Raw genomic sequence first — 21,928 nt, forward strand, 5'->3', positions numbered from 1 at the left:
AATCCCAGAACACCTTGCATCGTCCCATTCTCGTCGAGTCGAGAAGGTTAAACGGAAGATAAGCGAACGCGAGCGTCTCGAGTCGAAATCGGGGCGAAGCGAGACGCGGTAAGGGAATACGGGGTCGATACGGGGGAGAGGGAGGGTGGTAGTGGAGCAAACACGAGGCAACAAGGCTCGAACGAAGAGGAAGCGCGACGCGAATTCTGCGTGCAACAAGTATTCGTATTATTCCGGCGTCGAGAGTGGATATTCCATCGGCGATGATTCACTCTGCGAGCTTCTCGAAAGGGTTGATCGAACGAGGCAGCTGAGGTTTCGTTGCTCCTCGATTCAAGCGAAGCAGGAGGAGAGAGTATAAAACGATATCGTTTCGCGCCGCGAGAAAACGACAAACGAAGACGATAGTGGAGAGGAGAGGAAAGAAATCGGCATCGAGGATCATCGAAGAAGGCGTTTAAGACAGGGAAACGTAGGAGAAAGTTGCAGCGAGGCTGTTTCTCTCCCCCTCCCACTCTTTCTCTTCTCGAGCGGTTACAAAGGTTACAAAGGTTTCCGCGATCCTCGTTAACGAGGAGAGAGAGTTTCCACGCGCGCGTGTTTTTGCCCCGAGCCCTTTTTCCGCATGGCGACGCGGCGGCCCTCGAAACGTCGTTACCGAGTGACGCGCATCCGGACCTGAGACGCGCGTCCTCCGTCCGCGAATATTTTCTTCTCCACGCGCGTTTTTCTCCCCCTCTCGATTCCATTCGTAACGCTTTTGTAACGCGGCTGTTTTCCGGGATTTGTCCTAGAGCTGTAACGGCCAGGACTTCCATCCTCCTCCTCCTCTTCCCTCCGGCAACCAAGGAACGCAATTAAAACCGTGCTCGAGCCTCGTTAACCGCGAAAAGGAGCGCGGAGGGAAGCATCGGGTGGGGACGGGGGCGAGAGAGAAGTCGGAATTGTGAAATAACAATCGTCGTCCCCCTAATCTCTCTCTTTCTTCCTCCCTTGTTTCAACGCTTAACGCGCGTGTCTACGCCGCGACGGAGAACGCGTGGAAACGTTTGTTGTAACAAGACGCGGGCAGAGAGAGAGAGAGAGAGAGAGAGGGAGAGTGGAGTTGGAGAAACAGAAATTCGCGAGGGAGGCGAGGGAACGAAAATCCTGTGTTCAATTGTAATCAAGAGGAAACGCAGCCTGGCGTGATTACTCGAGGAACATGCCCTACCTACCTACCCTTTCGGGGATTCTCTCGCGCGATATCAAAATACGCGTTCCGAAAGTGGATATTGCCGGCGAGGATAGGGTTGAACAGATTGCGCCCGAGAACCGGGTCACGTGCATTAAGAGCGGAATTTCCCTGGATGCGTTTTACGGGGCGGGGGAAATCGGTCGTATTTCGGTTTTCTTCCGCGCGAAGAACGGATGATACGAGTCCGACACATCCGCGGACGAAAACCGTGGGGATAACTCTTGGGAGTTGTACGTCGTCGCGCTCATTCAAGATTCATGATTAAACTTTCGACGTATAGCGCGTCTTCACTTTTTTCGATTAAATCGCGTCCTCGCGATTGGACCCACTTGAACGTTGCAAGAAGTTCCGACTACGATGGAGCATACGTAATTCTTTTAAAAACGACCGAAATTTCGCGACATTCGTCGTCGCTCGACAGTTTTTTCGACTTGCTAGGAGATGTGCCTTTCAATTAGGAAGATTACGCGCGAGAGAAAGAATTTCCGATGATTTTTAATATTTTTATGATTATCACATTTGGAATGAAACGTGAAATTAATTTGTCGGATGTATCACGTTTCGAGATTCACTAATTTCATTCGTGTATTTTCTTTTATAGTACTAATTCTATACGATTCTTTTCAAGTTCGCCAACGATAAATCTATCGACGATGTATCAAACAAACGTACGCGTTTTCCCAACAATATTCTGTATATATTCCATCTTTCGTAATTAAGATCTTTAATATACGTAAGAACTCGACTTCGTTTCCGATCATCGATATAAATATACGTTAGGAACGAATGTTGGTGATCCGCTTATCCGAACCATCAAAAACTCTATTTATTTGAAAAACTTGAAAGCGATGGAAAGAACGATCGGTATCACGCGAGCCTGCTACTCGATTATACGAATTGTTTCTGCCTCCGCGCGCAAATTTCCTATAAATGGATTTTTACTGTACCGTGTATCGATCGGAGGTGTCCAAACACTTATGAACGGTAGTGTACATCATCCGACTGAATAGGGAACGAGCCGATAACGAGGGTGAAACGCGAAAATTTCCATTCACGGGGATAAAAAAGAAAAAAAAAAACGCGACGATTACTTTTTATGACTTGTTTAAGTCGATTTATCGTTTATCGGGATCGATCTATAAAAGGTTAACAGGGAGGGAAGGGGAGAAAATTGCCGCGATAGAAGTCGCGCGCCAGTTTTCAATGATCGTTCTAATAGCTTTCATTATCGAACGTTACCTCGGCCGTCGAATTCCTTCGAGATTGATGCGTCCAACTATTTCGAAGCCGTGGAATAAAAAAAAAAAAAGGAAAAAAGGAAAAAAACGGAGGAAAAGAGAGAAACGAGAAAAGAAAAAAAAAATGTAGCCGCGGCGAAAGGGGGGAAGAGATGGGGAAGAGTTGATTAAATCGTGGAGCGCGACCGTACGAAAATTTTCTGGGATATAGGAAAAATTCGACCGACCCGATGACGTTTTTACATCGGAAATGCCAAAGATTAAATCGATTTGAAACTGTGGATTTCGCGTCGCGTACAGAAATCGCCGAGAATACTCTCTCTCCCTCCTCCCCTTTTCCCCCTTTTTTATTTTTACTCATCCCCATTTATTTCCTTTGGTTCTATCCCCATTTTTCGCGCTGGAAAAAAAAAATTTTTTTTTTTCCCCCGCCCGCCAAAAAACCAAGCTAAAAACGGACCCGCGTTAATTAGATTTCCACCACGGACGCTCCTCGAAAAGTGCTGAAACGTTTCCTACGAAATTTTGATACCCAGCCCTCCCTCCTCCAACCCTTCTCTGTAATTTAATACCCGATCCACGTCACTCGTATATTACGCTGGAGCGCGTACAATTTTACGCGTAATCCGAATTGGAACAGAAAGCGCGCGCGCGTAACTTTTGCTTTTCGCGGATCTTCGCTGCGAAAAACACGTTGAGCTTTTAGCTGCACGATAACGCGATATAAGTTTTTTTTCGAGAGGTCAACGCGATTCTTCGCGCGATTACTTTTTAACGATACCTGGAAGGGAGGGAATGAATATTTATTTCGAACGGCGTTCGTCGACTGCCATTCAAAAAACCGTGATTCGCGGGCACAATGGGGTTGGTCATTGGTGGTAATAAATTTTCTCTCTCTCTCTCTCTCTCTTTCTCTCTGCGCCTCGAGCGCCAGCGAAATCGACGATCCGTCGGATCGAGTGTTTTATTCGATATATTTTTATTCATAAAACACGGAAACATTGTTTGAATGAAAATTGCAACAGATACCTAGCCGAACGGCGTATTGGTATTGCGCCATGTGCGAAAACAATTTTGTCGCCGAGTGTGAAAATATTTTGCTTCTCGAGAGTGGGTGGTCGCGGCCGGTCGATTGAAACGGACTAAACGTTTTACGATAAAATCGCTGCGCGGAAAAAAAAAAGGAGAAAAGGAAGGTGGAAGAGATGCAAGGAAAAAGGGAAAAAAGGGGGGAGGGGTGTCGACGGATATTATTCGTTGCAATCGTATCGCGCGGAGAGAAAAGATTAATCCACAACAGACGCGTTGGAAATTCGCGGGGAAAATCATTACCCGTACTTTTCAATGCCCGTGGAAAACATCCCCTTTCCGAGAGCCGTCCAAATAAAATCCGTTCGCGCGAGCGTATATGTCCAGTCGTGGAAAAAAAAAAAGGACTAACCTAGTAACTCCGAAAAATAAATAATATCGAGAGTATCGACACGATTCACTATACGATAGTTGAGAAAGAGCGGAAAATTCAGCATCGTATCGACACGAAAACGCGACAACGCGACCAAATATTAAGACGGATGACTTTTCATAAAACCGAGGGCCGAGAAATCGGGGAGAATAAAGCGTGGTGAAAAGCAGAGATCGGTCGCGAGTTTTTCCTGGTCGACGTTTCGCTCGAGGAAGTAGAAAGAGAGCATAGAAAGTTTCGTCACGACGAAATTCGCGAAAACGCACCCCCTACTTTCCCTGTCTCCGTTCCCGATACCGATCCGCCAATTACGATCTCCTGTCTCCCTCCACTTCTATAGCATCGATGAAATTTGCTTTACGCACGAGCGATACTCGAAAACGCGAAAAACGGTTCGCGAGTCGGGGATAAAAACAACATAGATTTCCCGTGGCTCCTTGAAACCGTAATTTTTCGCTGGAGTGGCGCTCGTTCCGCTCGAGCTCGTGTTTGCCCCGTGAAACCAATGCAAGTAAGAGAGAGGGGGAGTGTGTGTGTGAGAGAGAGAGAGAAGGCAACAAGAGGAAATTTTATTCCTCGATACACGAACCGCAGGGAAGGGGAGAGCGGGTGGGAAGAGGGCGCGATTCCGATTGCGAGAGGCGATTGCACGATCGCGCGGGAACGTTAATTCGCGCAACAATTTAATTACCGATCGGTTGGATTTAAAAGTGGAGGCCAAGCTTCGCCCTTTGAACGTTTCCACGCGTTTTCGACGCGTGAATTCATAATGCGGCGGCAGACGTCGATATGCAAAAACGAGGCGAGCGGGTGGCTGGGATTCGTCGTCGTCGATTCCCTTGTTGATTGCTGTACCGTTTCTATTAAATTTGCGTGTTCCTTCTTGGTGGAATTAAAACCAACGGAATCGGTGAAACGTCGGTAGGAATGGTCTCACCCTTAAAACGGAAACACGAGTAAGGATACGAGGGAATTCGAAATTTAAAGCTTTACAATTAATCGCCAAGAGGAGAGCAAATTTCGATGATAAAATCAATTTTCATATCGAATATGAACACAGATAAATGATTCGAGAGTTTGAACAAACTCGAGCATCATCATCATTATATTCGATAGATGTACAATGATCTATGACGTAAATTTTTTGGAATGGAATTTGAATGGAAGAATATCAAGCAAAGAAATTTCTTACTTCCTTCTTTTTAAAACAATATCTTTATAAAATTTGCATCGATATCATCCTTGAGCTAACGTATTTCCGAATCAATCCTTTTATTCGAATTAAAACGAAGACACGATGTTCGAAATAATAAAAATCGATTCCACATCGAAAGGATTGTTCGCAAGAATCCTAGGTCGATCGATCATCTTAAAACATTTAAGATCTTTTCTTTTTTTCAACAGCGTGTATAACACGGTCGCGACGAATCAAATTCTCGAAACGTGACGCGGGTTGACTGGCTCGATTGTCGGCCACGATACACGGACAAAAATGTTGGGCACGATACGAAATATGAGGGAAGAGGATGATCACCGGATGCCAGTGACCCGACCAAGTGGCCTCGGTACGCGGCCGCCAGTTTTCGTAATTGGAAAAATTTTAGATAACTCGATATCGCCGGCCTCCGATCGTGTTGACATTTAATCACGATAAAGCGCGCGCCACGCCGCCCAGTTGGACCGTTTATTGGCGCGGATGCCGCGCTGAATTTAAAATTGCAAATCGTATCGAGACCTCGTCGCGTCAATAAAACGTATCCTTTTATTAACGGCGAGTTCCCTAAGCGATCGAGAAGATCGCAGGACAGTTTTTCACGCGTGTGAAGAGGAAAGAGAATTTTAGAGGAAAGAGAAAAAAAAGTTTGGAAAAATTGAAACATCCAGAGAGGATCTAAATCTGTGTATATGTATCGTGTACGAGGCAACGCAAACTGGAGGCGCGGTATCTCGTATCGCGTTGCGTTTAATTCGCAACAATGGCGTCGAGTGTCGACGAAGAAGAGATATGTAGGTATGAATGTATGTACGTGCCCGTACGTAGAAAATATAGAGGTCCCGCGGATATACAGCATCGATAGTTGCATACGGCAGCCGGGGAAAGGGGGGCGAAAAAATATACTCGACCGATGCAGAGAACGCGATATAGCGCATCGAGTCACCAATAACGCGCTTTTGCGATTAAAAACTGTCACGGGGGGTACGGGTACGATATATTGAAACTCGCGGTCCTTTCTTCTTTCGCTCCCTTTTTCACCTCCCTCCTCCTCCTCCTTTCCCTTTCCCCCCATTTTTCTTTTTTTCCTCCATCCTTTTGCACGATCGTCTCCATTTCATTTTATCGGGGCAGGGGAGGAGAAGAGGTGGAAGAAATGTATCCTAACTGTTCGTTACTCGGTTCGAGATTCCGTTCCGTCACGAGAGGCCGTTTCAGCGGGTAAAAAATAAATTAAACGGAAACTGGTGCGTGTTTTTAAACCTGTGTCTCCTTAAACGAGCCGTGTTTCTTTACAACACCGAGGAAAATATATCCAGAATCGTCGCCTTGCTTTTCCTTGTTTCCCGATTAAAGGGTAAATTAGATAACCATCCTCTTGTTGCGCGAAAACACAAATTTTCAAAATCGTCCCTCTCCCGGAATAAAACGAAAATACTGGAACGAGACGTGGGGAAGGAAAAAGCAGACTTTGCTCATTTTTTTTTCTTCTTTCCTCTCCCCCCATGCGCGCTTTAATTTAAAAGCACCTCCTCCCCGTGAAAGCTGTAACGTCGAAACGTTCCTCGTCAAGTTCCGCCGGCCGACGCATTTGTTATCCCCCTCGAGATGTAACTTTTTTTCTTTCTCTTCTCCATTTTTTTCTTCCCCCCGCTCTCTCTCTCTCTCCCTTCTCCTCTTCCTCCTCCCTCGATCGACAGGTCGAAGCGAAAACCTTGTCCTTTTAAATTATCCTCCACCGATGGATCGATGTAAATGCACTCGAGAGAGCCAACTCTTTCCAACCTTTCCAACTCCTCTCTGTTTATCCCGGAAAATCTGGGAGGAATATAGTCGGCAGGAATTTGTCCCACGATCCATCCTCGTCGATTGCCAATCACGGTGGACGCGCGGACTTAATCTTGGATGGGAAGAGGGATACGTACGGTCGTCGTTCAGAGAACATTTAAGATACCCATTTGTCTCTTTCTCTCTTTTTCTCTCTCTCGAATAAAGTATTCGAATAAAGGATTGTATTGAGCGGGGAAGAGGAGGGGTTCGTAAACAACAGGTCGTTAATTCTTTCGCGCTCGGAAACATGTGTCACTGAAATAGTTTTTTTCCTTTTTCCTACAAGCTTCTTTTCTATCTTCTGGTTTTTCTATTTTTTTTTTCTTTTCTTTTCTTTTCTTTTCTTCTTTTTCGAGAGGAAGGGAAAGAGGAAACTTTATCCGGTATAGTTTCCATTCGGAAGGGAGAAAAAGATGGTCGCGAAAGTTCGCCTCGTGTTTCAAAAGTCGTATCTGTTTTACATTTTCGCAGAGAGATGTCCGGTCGACGAATAAATCGAGGAAACGCGTCATCCGGATATGTAACTCAAACTGAAACGTTGGAACGTCGTTTTCCACGTGTTTCTTTGCAATTTTGTTTCTTCTTCTGTAAATCGTCCCCGATCTCGCGATGAAGATCTTTGCTTGCCGAGAGATCCAATTTTAGAAAGATTCTGTATAAAATTATCAGTTTAACTTGACGTTAAATATACGTTAAATATATATATATATATTTCTTTTCTTTTTGACACGATCAGATATGATTAAAATTTTATTCCAATTTTAAAAGTCGCATCAAAAAATTAATTTTCGATCGTTGTATCGTTAATCAAAAATTTCTTTTGATGCGGGGAGAAGGATGAATCCTCCTCCTTCAAATTGCACAAAACATTGTTCAAAATCGCTACTTAACTTACACCTCGTCGAGAAATTTCCCTATATATACATTCCTCGTAATAATTCAAAGCCAAATCAAAAATAGATTTTCCCTCCCTCTTTCGTGATCCTCTTCCAAGTTGCTCTTTCCCGTGGAATTAGCCTCTGTGTATATACACAAACTCGTAAGAGGGAAATGTTCATCGAGATACTCGTGAAATATTCCAGGATATAAGTATATGGTGGCGAGATAATGGCCTCGTTACCGCGACAAATACGGATAATTAATTACCTCGGCGTTGACTCCAACATCTTTCGAAAAGGGTGGCAGCTTCGTTATCCGAGGACACGTTCGACGATATTTCAACAACGGAATAATTTCTTCTTTTTTCTTTTTGTTTTCCACTTTAAAAAAAAAAATCGGTAAAAAAGAAGATGGTTGAATCCGATCGAGGAGGATGATCTCGATGTACAAGGGTAATAAGTGCCGTTGGTGGGAATTTGTAATCTCTGAACGCGATCGTTGGTCGGAAACAAATTACGGAACGGAATCGTGAATGTCGAAAAGGTCAGCTCTTTAGCCGATCGGACACGAGAGAAGCGGGCGTAATTGCTTCGTAATCCGCGGGCACAATCGAACATCGAATCGGGGCGAGAGTCGGTTGGCGTGAAATTGCTCGCATTGCAAGCATTTACGTGGTTCATTCCTGGACAAGGTTCCATCCAGCTTTTTGCCTGTCTCGATCGGTGCCGCGCTTACCATCGTCGATAAGATTAACCGCGAAACTTTTTCAACCTTCGAAAATCTTTCGAAATTAATAGAACGATTTGCCACCGAGGGGGGCGATCGATCGTTCCAGCTTCCCGCGATTTATTCCTCCAGCTGAGCCGCTCGAGACTTGGCGAAGCGAAACTCGAACCTTCGTTCCGTGAAATAAAAAAAAGGAACAACGACGTTGCAACGATTTAACCGGTTGACGCGCTAGTTTTGTTTCGCGGCTTGGCCTCAAAAATTTCATTCTTTTTTCCTTTTAATTCTCTTCCTTCTTTACAGGGAAATTAAAGGAGAAAGTAAAGGGGATGATTCGTTTTCAACAACTCTCGCGGTTTTACGTATTATTTCTAATAATCGGATATTATTATTTGAGTTTCTTTTTTTATTCTAATCTCCAATGCTTGAATCTTTTCGTGTTTTTGTGTGCATTTCTCGTTATCATCGAATTATAAGTTTTTCTATTCGAGCTACGATCAGAAAAAAATAATTACACTGATAAATTGAGACCAAGTTAAAACAATGTGATTTTAATATAATCGATGCTTCTACTTTCCTAATTTTATTCCTTAATTTTATTTTATAAAATTGCGTGCAACGTGATTGAAAATATACATACGTACATGTATATATGATCGTTATGGACGCGATTTAGCAGCGCATCAATGCGAATCTGACAACGCAATAACCGACACATTTGCGTCAATGAACGTTAAAGAACGTTGTCGTTTATCGTTACAAACCGAGCCTCGAGCGAAATACGAAACAGCGGAATGAAACGGATGGTAACAAGAGAGAAGCGTAACTAACGACAGAGATGACTCTCGTTATGCTTGGCCCACAAACTTGATTAATACGTGCAGTCGAATGATTCTGGCCAACGACCTATCACGCGCCACCTGACCGGTTTAGCTTTCCATGGAAAACCAGATGAGAGATTAATAATTGGACGATTCTGAAGCCAATCAGCGCGAGCCAGCGAGACGGAAAACCGTAATGCGGGTGTGCATCGAAAGCGGCTTTTCAAAGGGGACAGGATGAAGGGAGAGAAACAGCTCAGCCCTCTCTAACTAATAATAGATAGAGGATTTTATCGCGCGATGCTCGCGACAATGTATCGATTTACCCGCTCGTGAACAAGTCTCGTAAATTTTTCGATTCGTGCGCCGCGTACGATTCGAAAACACCTCGCTCCTTTAACTTTTCCACCTTCCAGAGATCTTTCCCCACTGAACTTTCTTCCGTGCGGTATTTCTCTCATCCTCGCCACTATTATTTACTACTAGTCTGGAAAAAATTTAACGACAAATATAATAAACAGTTTCCGAAAATCTTACAATCTTACTTTTCGAGCTAAATTACTTTTCGAATAAATAATTTAGCTCGATTAAGAAGAAATTCAATTAACGATTAGATTAATTCGATTTCTCGCGAAAAATTTATGATATTTGATGTGTTTGATACAAATAGGTTAAAAGATACGGGCAATTAAATTTCGTTCGTTACCAATGTTACGTTTATAAATACGTCCAATTACAAAAAACCCGATTACAAAAATCGCCACGGAAAACCTATCTACCGATGTAATGTATATTAGAGAGAAATAGGTTAAAAAATATTCACCGTCCAAACGATTGAATTTCGACTGCCCAATTCGTTCTACCCAATTTCATGGTGGGAATAATAATATTTACCATCTCTCCAAATTTATAATATATAATTAAATTTATAATTACGAAAAAATAAAAAATCCTCTGCAAAAAAAAATATACTATAAATTACAAATAAATTTGCAAAAGAGAAAGAGGAGGAGAGAAGGGGGAAAAAAAACACGTGAAAAAAAAATATTAACCCAGCGAAGCACTTATACCGTTCATTTCGACATCATTAATTCATTTTACGCGATTCTCATCGGAATATATTTACCATCCCTTCCCCTTCTATCCTTCGCGATAGAAATCCGGCTCGGAGGGACGAGTCAAGTGGGGCGTGAAGTGGGAGGAGAAGCCTCGAATTTATCCTTTCGCCCGACCTGTTGCGAAACTCTTTAACTTCTACCCGTAACCGCCATCCCTGATCGACGATTGCTTCGCTCCTCCGCTTCCACCACCCCTTCCTCCATCCCCATCTTCGCCTATTCCGCCCGCTGATCGGAGATTCCACGGCCATAGTTACGACGACGATGAATTTTAGATTTTATTTCACCCTCCCCTCCCTTCCCCCTACCCTCGATCGATCCACCAGCCCGAATATTCCGCTAAAATATTCCCTCGAAGTATTCTCGATATCCCGCGATATTAATTCATAAGCCGTTCGCGCGGGATAACTAGCCGGAACTCGAGGAAATTCCGCTTTATCTCTGCCACTCGTTGAAAATAAGTCGAGCAGTTTCGGGCCCGGGGGAATGCATAATTCCCGGCCCGGAGCTACGTTGTAACTCGGGGCAAGGTCTTTGTCTCGGCCGTGAATCACGACCACCGGTTATAAATTATTTTCCAAGTCCGCCGTTCCCCTCTTATCGACCCCTTCTCTTCGTCTGACCAACTTGCGCCCTCGAGTCGGGGACAGTTTCAATATCCAATTCGCGCGGCTGCGAAATCGCGAGCGAGTGTGCACGCGTCGGTGTTATATATATATCGGGTTACGCGTACATACGTCGCTAAGGTAACGTTCATTTTCGCGGTCGTAAAATAGCAGCGGTGGAACAGAATCTGTACGATGGCGGTTTGTTAATTTTGCAAAGTTATTTTCGCGTAACGCGCGCGCGCAAAAAGCGCGCTTTATTAATCATTCCCATCTCGGTGAAAAATTGAATTTTTAACGGCGCAATCCAACGAGAACGATGCGGCGAACGCGAGGCCGCGTAAAACTTTCACGTCGCCCGCGTTGAAAACGAAAACGTCAAATGGACGGGAACGGGAGACGGGGTGGACATTAGGCGGGTTCGAAAAAAAAAAAATTTCCCACGCGGGATTAGCCCGTGGAAAAAGTATGAATAACAAAACGACGAAGCGACGTTTTTCTTCTCTCTCTTCCTTTTTTCCCTTTTCTCGATACTTGGCCCGTCTCGAGATTCGTCTCGAAAATCGTTTCACCGTGTTGATCGAGATCGAGATCGAGCTCGAACAAATAACACGGATCGAACCAATAATATCCAATTCTATTAATCAAAGAAAGCTTGGCTGTCGTGTAAATTAAGAACGGAGCCTCGTTTACAACGCAGGGAGGGGGGGGGGACGCGATTATCCCCGTTGATAGAATTTATCGGGGATAGCTGTGAGAGATGAAAATCGAGGGGTCCGTAGCCGGATCGAGCGGGTTAAACGAATTTATCGAAGTTGCGAATTAAATAACAACTTTAACGAGCACCTGCCTGCTTTAATACCCGGATAAACCGACGCTTATACGTTTCTCTCTGTTATTTTCCCCATCGGCTCGAAACAAAACTTTTCTCTCCATCCCTCGTCCACCTCCTCCCCCTCCCTCCCTCCATGATACGAGAATTTCTTTCATAACGCGTTATTCAACTATAGTTAGGGTATTAGTACCGATTCAGATTCTAGTTATTGGTTCTCTAATCGCGTTCTTCGGTTTACTAACTGTGCTATTTCTTTCTTTTTGTTTTTCTTTTTGTTCAATTTCTTCGCAATTTTAATTCGCTGACCATATACTATATATGATTTCTTCGAAAGAAAGATAGTTTATTTTCTTCTTCTTCTCCTTCTTCTCTTTTTCATCCATTAATGATATTATATCAATGCCACTTTTCTCACGATGAAAAACATTTCCTACTATAATATCTTTTTCCACGCGAAAGTAAGTTTTAGCGATTCGATCGTTATATTTCTCTCGAAGAAATTTTAATTCGTCAATCACTGCACTCTACTTTTTCGTTTTCATTTCTCCTCTTGGAAGAAATTTTGAAAAGAAAATCGCAAAAAGAAGCATTCGCGTCGAAGCGTTAATGACCATTCTTTTGTTCCCAGTGTGCCGTGGTATTCAACAATTCGAGGAGACACCCCAATACACCGAGGTGAATCCCGGACAAGACGCCAAGTTGATATGCCGCGTGCTCGGCAAGAGGGGGCAGTGTATCTGGCAGAAGGATCAGAAAGTAAGTTGCACGTTAAAATGATTTATCTACGGGCCCTGGCGAATATATAGTTACCGCGCCGATCGATGAGGTGTCTATCCATCCAACCCGGTTGCCCGGGGTTTCAATTCCATACCCGTTCGATTTGATTTCCACCGAATTCACTTTTGAAATAAAATGGACCGTTCTAAACTGTACGTACGTATGTACGTATGACTCGCGTGGTCTCTCGTTCTTTCACTTCCGGCTTTCGAAACGAGCAAGTGGAGAAAAAGAGAAGCACACGAAAACTGAAAGGAATGAGCGAAATGAAGAGGGAAAGAAAGAGAGAGGAGAGAGGGGAATAAAAGAAAGCAGAAAGATAAAAACATGGGCAGAGTAATTGATAATTTAAAAAATAAAAGATTATTAAAAGAAGATTGGAAAAAGAAAACACGGATGGACGAACGAAATTTCCATTCCCGCATTCTAACGATAAAGTACGGGGAAAGTATAGGCGGTTGAAGTGGGTAGAATTTGAAAAATCACGTACCTCTGTTATCTCCGACCGAGAGTGTAGCCGAGAGATGGAGGAGAAAGGAAACCACCCACCTTCGTCTTGGCGTTGGCTCGTCTATCGCGATTCCGGCTAGTTCATTGTTACCGGGACTGTAACCTTCTGGCAGCCAACTTTTCTCCGTTTGCCTCGGTGCCAGTAAACTTCGACCGAGATAAGTTTCTGACCGAGAGTGGACGTTACGTGTCTGCCGACGATAAATACTTGTTCGTCGTTCGCTGCGAGACCGTCGAATGCTCGAACTTAAGTAAAATATTACGACGCAACGCGTCGCCCGACTCTATTTATTGATCTACCGGCGTATAGATGAAACTGTAAACAGAGAATAATTCGAGGAAACGTTCGGTTTCGGCCTTCTATTGATAAACAGTAGGAAAGGAAAGGAAGGGAAGGGAGAACACGTTAGATCGATAACGACTCGTTCGACCGAGCGAATTTCGAATCTATGAATTTGTAACTACGGATGGAAAAAATAAACGCGACAATATGGTCGAGTGCATTATCGAAGCGTGGATTATTGGTTTGCGATATTGGTATAGTATAGTATTTCATGAATATTATCTTTTAAATTAACAAATACACGGGAGTACGACGGAAGTAACGAATCGCGATCGGGAATCGGTGTAAATCAATTCCGATCGGGGCTCAACCCGTTCCCTGTCCTGATAAAAAATTGAAAATCAGGACGAAAATGTTATTTTCATTATGCACCATTGGCAACCCTCGTAATGGACCATAAAAATTTCCAGCGGTTGAATTTCGCGTGTGATAACCCTGTATCGATACGACCATTTCGATATGAATATTCAACGCATGCAAACTACGATCAAACATACTCGTATCGAGATAAACGCCCATCCCACAAATTACGGATCGTCAAATGGTTTTGCGGTCTTTCAGTTTCTTTTTTTTTTTTTTTCTCCCTCAAATTCATTTATTTTTCGTACAAACTTCTTACGCGTGGAATATCGCGTATATAAATTACGCAGCAGCAATTTTATTCTATAGATCCTCCGTTTTAACTTTTCAACTTTTCAAATTAATTTATTTTTACGACATCCTTCTTACATCCTTCTTGGATTCCTTCGAGGAATATTGGGAGCATTATGCGTTTCAATTCTTTATATGTCTTTCAATATTTAAAAATTCTATTTTTAATCATCTCTTCATCAAATATTTGGCTGTTTCTTTTCTCATTCTTCGAAATTTTTCGTCTATTCTTCTGGACATGGTTCTTAATAGGTATCTCGTAAAATATACGGCGTGCGTTATCGCATAAATCGTCGGATGAATGTGTCTACGGTTAAAGAAAGTACCGTCGTAATACGGGCATTCAGCGCGGGCTATCCGTTTAAAAAAATTTTTTTAATTAAATTCAAGCCATCCTTTCACCCGCGTATACATTTTTTTTCTGCGTAACCGCGCGAGCAAGTGCACGCTCGCCAACCACCTCATTTACTTACAATTACTTACTTAGAGTAAGTCCGCGGGGAGCCGGCAGTTGTTGCCACGAGGAGATATTCACTAACCGTACTATTCGTACTTTTCCTCGAAATCCGACGAATTTGAAAAGAATATTGCTCGACCGCTCATTCGACCAACTCATTCCTCGTAAATCGCGCGATATTTCGATCCCAAGCGTATCTTGTATCTTCGATAAGAAAATGTAGATTTAAGTATTAAGTATAATTTTCCTTTCAATTGTGGTCAAAACAACGAATCGATTTTTCTTGGCTAAACTTGGCTATCTTCTAGAATGCGGTCTTTTATCGACAACTTTCCACAGTGAGTTTCCATCACTGACTCGTACACTTTGTTTCCGCGAAAAAAGGGCAGATCGTTTGTATCTATACAACGTCTAATGTATATAGGGATTGGAGAGGAACAGTGACGTATCCGTGAGGGATACGCGAGAGAGGCGCGTAACTTTTCCACGAACTATCGACTATGCCAACCACGTATACCTCCAAGGCGTGGATGTATATTTATCCTGGCGCGCGATCGAGGATCAGATGGTCTGGAAGAAAGCGGGACCGTTACGAAATTCTCCACGATCGATGGCAAGAAACGATAAAGGGAGAGAAAAGACGAGGAACGAGGATCGATCGAGCGGTTCGAGAGTTGGCGGAAAGTTTCAGGATACGAATCGGTTGAAAAAGGAGGGTTTGAAAGTTGGCCGCGCGGTACGACGTTTAACAAAGGACGCAATTCCCTCGAAACAGATTTGCATCGTTCTTTGCGATGTCCTTCCCCACAACTTCGACGGCTTCTGTGCGACACGCGAAACAAACAGTTGACCAATTGCAATTTCGTAAGCAATTGTATACACGCACTCTCTCTCTTTCCTTCTCTTTCTCTGCGGAAATTTAGAGTAGAGAATTTATCGTTCCACACTTCAAAGCGTGGCGCATTATCGCTTGCCAACGCGTAAAACCAAGGAATGAAATTTCCTTGAAAATATTTATATAAAAAGCTGACTCGTCGATCTTTTGAGACTTTCCGTTTCTTCTTCCTGCGAAACTTCCTCGAAGGAAAAAAGGAGGAGGAGGAGGATATCGTCTGACGATCCGAAGAGAAAAACGGGAACATTGTCGCGAAGAAAAGATTTCCAAGAAGACTCTGAGATATCCGACGTCGAACAATGATCGCCCGTCCAACCCGTCGGTGACACGCGGCTTCATTATCGTCGTTATCGTTAATCCCCACGAAACTTTTTATTCCATCGTGCAACCGCCTCCCAGTCGGCCCAACCTTCCTCTCTCTCTCTCTCTTGATCCTTCTTCTGTCCCCCATCCACTTTCTTCCTCCCCCATCTATTCTCCTCTCCCGTAATCGTCTTTTCCTTGTAATTAAGTCCTTCAAGGTTCTCCGCGCGTTAGTTAAGAACGATGAAAAGAACCTTCCTCGATGGTTGCCAACAATCGAGGATAAATGTCTTCGCGTTCTTCAAAGCTCAACTTGTACGCGATACGATACGCTATTTCGATGCGTTTGATTTCCCCTCCCTTCCTTTTTTTTTTTTCATTTTTCACATTTTCGTCAAAGCTATCTCGCTACGTTACCGCAAAATTATCAAGTGGCGTCGATCCGGCCACGCTTTTTCACCCCCCTCCACGAATCCACTTAACGCTTTGACGATCGTTTCGCAATCATCGAGAACTTTGGATTTGATCGGAGAGTCGATTAACTGTTTCCAGTCAACAAGCGGTGGGAGTTTTCAGTTTTCATTAAAATTTTCGAACGGAAATCAAGCGTTCGCTTCGGAAAGTTGAAACGCAACAGCGGGGAGGTAGAGAAAAAAAGGAAAAGGAAGAAAAAGGAAGGGAGGAGAGCGAAAGAGTTTTTGCTACGAAATGCTACGAGTGAGATCGACGAAAAGGTAACAAAAGAAACGAACCCGGCCCCTCGAATTAAAATATAAATATGTTACAATCCCCAAAAGCTGCAGTATTTCTCCCTTTTCTCGTATTGTCGACACCGGGTCAAGAGCCGCAATTTTTCTGGCGTTCGCGCCACCAAATTACGCTTTCCGGGTCACGAGGAAAATACTTGGCTTCGCGTTCTAAAATTTGGAAGAGACGCGATTTAACCGCCTCCCCCCGTCCCTAATCTTTCCTTCCTTCCGTTTCCTTTTCCTCTTTCTCTCTCTCATCTATCTCGCCCGTTTTCCGTTCAACGCGATAAATTTTTCTTCACCTCTGCTTCCTTTCCGGAATAAACAAACGCGTTAACGTGAAAAGCTGTGCTAAGGGAAAAAAAATGATTTCCACGATGTCTCTCTCTCTCTCTTTCTCTCTGTCGGAAGATTTAACGCCACGAAGATTTTATTATGGCAATTGCGAGGCTAAGCGTAGCGTTCACCCTTGTTTCCTGCAAATTTCTTGCGCCACTTGCTATCCCACCTCCGCGTCCGACTCGCGTCCACCGGTTTCCGTTCCACTTCGACTTCCTTCCACCGTCATTCCCTCCACCTCCTTCTCCTTCTCCTCGTCTTTTCTACCCTCGAGGCAAGTGGATGCGCGTCGTGAACGCGCGTTGCTTATGCAACACGAAAAACTTGCTTCGCTGTCGTTCATCATGATAGAAAGAGAGAGAGAGAGGGAAAGAGGAAGGGAGAGAAGAAGAGAAAGAGGGAGAGAGAGAAGGTGACTTGATGTAGAGGGGAGATAGGGGGTTGGTTGTCGTCGAGTATGCCGCGTACGTACCTCTAAATTGGAGTCGTTACAACGCCTCGACTGAAAAAAGCTGAGCAACCAAGGGGTGAAAAGCCGGCGGTGGATTGGAGCGAGAAAGAGGCGGGTGAGAGGAGCGAGGGTGAGAGGAGGATGGAGAATAGTCGGAGAAACGGACGGAAAGGCGACGAAAAGTCGACGCGAGCCCTCGAGACGCGGCCGTATCTTTTGACCGAGCTTCTCAAGAAGAGAGCTTTCACGCAATTTCTTCTTGCACGCGTATTTTCAACCTCCTCCCGCCATTTTTCCCCCCATCCTCCTTCCCTCGTCCGTGTTGATGAACAAAAACAAACGTATCCTGCGCCCAGGGATCCGGTGTTGTATAATCGGGGAATTCGTTTTGCCAAGTCATTTTCTCCAACGACAAGAACTCGTAAATCCGAGTAATTAAACGGAATAAACGGAATGGAAAGTCGTGATGAAATGATGAAATGAAGAATCCTTTGGACTTTGCGACGATTATATCCGACGATTGTTCATGCGTCGGAGTATCGTTTCTTCAATTGGAGAAAAAAAAGGAAAAAAATGGTCTTTTGACGGAAAAAGGGCACCGAGTTTCCTCCTCCTCCTCCTCCTCCTCCATTTTCGTTTCTTTTCTTTTTTTTAATCCCTTCTGCCAATTAAGGAAGTTAACACGCGTTCACCAACCGTGTTCTCGCGCGGAACACGTACGTACAAAGCTTCTATTGGGGGTGGTACAGGATTACGAGGTACACGCTATTAAGAATGAAAGAAGCCGGGGGGATGAAACAGTTCCGAGAGAAGCTGTCAAAGTAAATTATTTTCCCGACAAAAGTTGAAACGGTTAATCCTGCTCTTTGAAGAAGACACGGTGAAAACGACATTTTCACAAAGGCATTTCGACGAACTCGGTCGTAGCTTGCATATTATCGATGCTGCTGGTCGCCGCTGGACGCGAGAAACAGTTGAAAACAGTCGCGCGTACCGCGCATTATTACGCGCTCTCGTGTTTTCTTCGATCCTAATCTCATTAACCCCGGATTATCAATGATCGGGAATTAATATTCAAATTAATGCTGGAAAATTGACAGCGCGGCACCGCAAATTCGAGGTGGAAATCTGGATGAAAATCGATCGATTCAGCGGGGACGGGGAGAGGAGATCACGCGTGTAATCAAAAGCCGCGGCTAAACCGGCGGAGTTTGGCGTCACCCTTTCGCTGCGATATAACGGAAAATGATTATGAAAACGTATTTATACACCGGGGGATATTCTTGAAATGGGCGGGGGGAGCAGCATCGACGAGCGGAGGGAGTGTATATCTCCTGACGACATTTCCTCTAATCCAGATGTCATTAAAGCGGATTACTCCGGCGAATTAATATGCAAATTAATGCACGCTTTTATATAACCGGCCGGATATACGTATTGATACCGCGGTCACCGACATCCCGCACCATCGTTGCCTCGATTTCCTGCTTCCTCCCACTCTCACGCGGAATAAACTTGCTCGTGTTGCATCTCGCGTTATATGTATGTATATATATATATATGGACAGAACGAAACACGCACACGCGTGGATAGACACGTAGGACGGAGTCTCTTGAAACGCATTTAACCGCGGGCGACGCGACCGTCCGTAGACCACAATCCCGCCAACACCACGCGGAAAGATTAAATGATAAATTTCCAAAGCAAGCGGCGACCACTCGACCGCCACTTATCCATCCACTTTGTACGCGACTCTTCCTTCTGTTTACCCCCTCGAGGCATCGTGAAAACCGGCCACTCTCCGCTCTCTTTCACCCCTCCGCCTCGTTATTTGGATACAAAGCCCGAGCACGTTTGTCTCGTGCAACCTCTTCCTCATCCGCCGGCGAATGTATAATTAATTCGCGTAATTAGCTAAAAACGATCGAGAACCGAGAGCCAAGGGTTAACTCGGTGAAGGCGCACCGTCGAAACGTGTATCTCGATACAACGTGTCGCGTACAACTTTTCCTTTTTCGGTTCTATCGATACCTTTTTCGGTCGGAATCGAGAGATTCGCCTTTCAAACTGTCTGTGAAAGGGGCAATCGCGGAATCGATCGAGGGAAGCCTTTCAAGGACGCTTTCCGACGGAATTATCGATTCTAAATATCAAAAAACTCGCTCCTCGAATCGGAAGCGAGCATATTTTTCCCACCCTCGTTCACCCGTTCAATCCATCTTCGTTCATCGATCGACGACAACTTCGGAGACAAGAGCGCGGATATTCCTCCGCGAGACGGAATCGTACGAAGATTTGCTCCACCACCGTCACGGCTGCGCTATTTTTCATCGAGAGATCGCGAAAAATTTCACTCGAAATATCGACTTCCCCTTTGTACGCGCACCACCACCACGCTCGACCCACATTCGAATCACGCGCACGATCGCAAGAATTTTTTTCTTTCCCACAAGTTTTCGAAAGAAGTTTTTTGCCGCTGCGGATTCGAGAGGATACGTTAATTAAAGGGAGGGCGGAAAAAAAAAAAACATCGTAGAATGCAACGCGTGAATTTTTCTTGCCTTCTTTTTTGCCTTTTAAGAAACGATGGAAAGGAAGAATGGAGGGTAGAAGAAAAACGGAGCGTAGCACGGAAATTGAAATGATTTTAACCGCCTCTTCCACGGAATTACATTTACTCGTGACCGAGTCTGCGATATCTCGATATTTCTTGCGAGGCGAACTCGCAATTTTTAAAAACAAAAAAAAAAAAACCACCTCGATGATATTGATTCCATTTCGATCCCACGAAGTTGATAACATTTTGCCGTGATTCCATTATATCCAAATCAAAGATCTTTTAAAGATTTCTCATAACGTTTTTCTTTTCCTCTCGTAAACCGAGGAATCGAATCTCTTTCCAATTTATTAACGCCGATTCATTCGCAGATTTTGTCGACGTAAGGTGCGAACAAATTGTGTGAATGCGTATAAATTTTTATATCCAGTGTTACTATCGCTCGGATAGAAGCAGATTGTGACTGCAGATCGTAAATTAAGATCGGACGGAAACGGCATATCCGATAGACAGACGTAACAACAAGTTAATTCCCGATTATTCGTTTCGACAGATTCCAGTGTCTAAATCCGTGCATCGATGGACGAAGCGTTACTTTATTTAAGATCCCTGCCATCTGTCCTCTCTGTTTAATTCATTTCCCTCGACGAAAGTTGCCTCGAACGAAAGTGCAACGAACTTGAAAATAATCCGAAAGAGCGGAAAATTGAAACGGCAATGGCAATAAAATTTCGCTTTCAACCAACGCAAGTAGCCGGGGGCAGGAAAAAGAAAGATCGAAGCGGATAAATCTGCGAAGCTTCATCTTTAGATAAACGGATAGCAAGCGAAAAGGGTAAATCTCCGTCGACTTTTCAGAGACAACTGGCGCAAATGGCGTTCAGGAACAGGATTTTTCCATCGAAAGAAGAAGCACACGTTTCGGGGATGCGAGAATATCGCTTTACCAATGTTGGGCAACAAGCTATTGCTATCTTTTGCTCGCGGTAGCTGATTTCTAAAACAAGATCGCCTCCGAAAACCACGAGATTTATGTTCTTCGTGGTTTCTCGTTACTTCCCCTTTCTTTTTCTCTCGCGCGCATCCTCCAATTCGCCACCCTATTCTTCTTTCCTCATCCTTTCTTCCCCCAAAGTGAATATTTATGAAAGATGTAAATAACGAGGGGGATAATTTTCTCGTGAGATCCGAGCCACTCTTGTTTACAACGCTCCCTTCTACCCCTTTTCCTCGTTCATTCTTATTCGTGTAACGGATATTATCGCATTGTATCCGCTTCCACTTTTATGTCATCGAGACACGATAGGATTAAACTTGATTCGATTGATTACAATCTCGAGGAAAAAAATGGCGAGAAATACATGGATCAGTTGCTCGATTCATTCGAGGCAAGGAAATTGAAATGATGAGAAGTGGCAAAATCGAAAACTTACGAATCAGTCCGTCTTCTTATTTTCGAATAATGGAGCAAAGTAAAAATCTATTCTGTCGAACGATGACATCGAGACAGAATTCAGGGGAAGAAAGGAGGGAAGGATTTCCGATTTAGAGAAGGTAACGCAACGTCGAAATTAGAGAAGACGAAACGAGGGATACGTTAGCGTGCTCTTTACAGAGATGCACTTTTACACGGGGCCGATAGATAGCGGGAAAGGGAGCAACTGGCAAGTTTCACGATGCGCGCGGCGCGATTCCCGAGGAAATGTCGAATTCTTCGAAGGCACGAAATCACTTTAGCGAAATAGGTGTACGGAATCGTCTTCGCCGGATTACCAGAAAGCTCTTTCCTCCGCCTCCTCCTCTTTTACCGCCGCCTAGCCCGCCCGCTTCTTCTTCGAAACCGCCTTTTACCATCCCGAGAAGAACATTCCAAAGAGGGAGGAGGTAGGGAGGGAGGAACCCTCTGCCGCTCTCCTTTTACGCTCGCTCGA

The 21,928-nt window shown here is 44.2% G+C and overlaps 1 protein-coding gene across 2 annotated transcripts in view; it reads left to right on the plus strand.

Annotated features, from left to right (window-relative positions):
- Nucleotides 1–21,928, plus strand: part of LOC726148 (hemicentin-1) — a 120,008-nt gene that overhangs the window by 72,375 nt on the left and 25,705 nt on the right. For both annotated transcript variants that reach the window (XM_006571280.3, XM_003251658.4), the window contains exon 2: nt 12,593–12,720. In XM_006571280.3, the coding sequence (XP_006571343.1) occupies nt 12,669–12,720 (52 nt within the window). In that variant the 5' untranslated portion in view covers nt 12,593–12,668. The remainder of the gene's footprint in view (nt 1–12,592; nt 12,721–21,928) is intronic.

This window comes from Apis mellifera, linkage group LG1 (assembly GCF_003254395.2).
Source record: "Apis mellifera strain DH4 linkage group LG1, Amel_HAv3.1, whole genome shotgun sequence".
NCBI classification, from domain to species: Eukaryota; Metazoa; Arthropoda; class Insecta; order Hymenoptera; family Apidae; genus Apis; species Apis mellifera.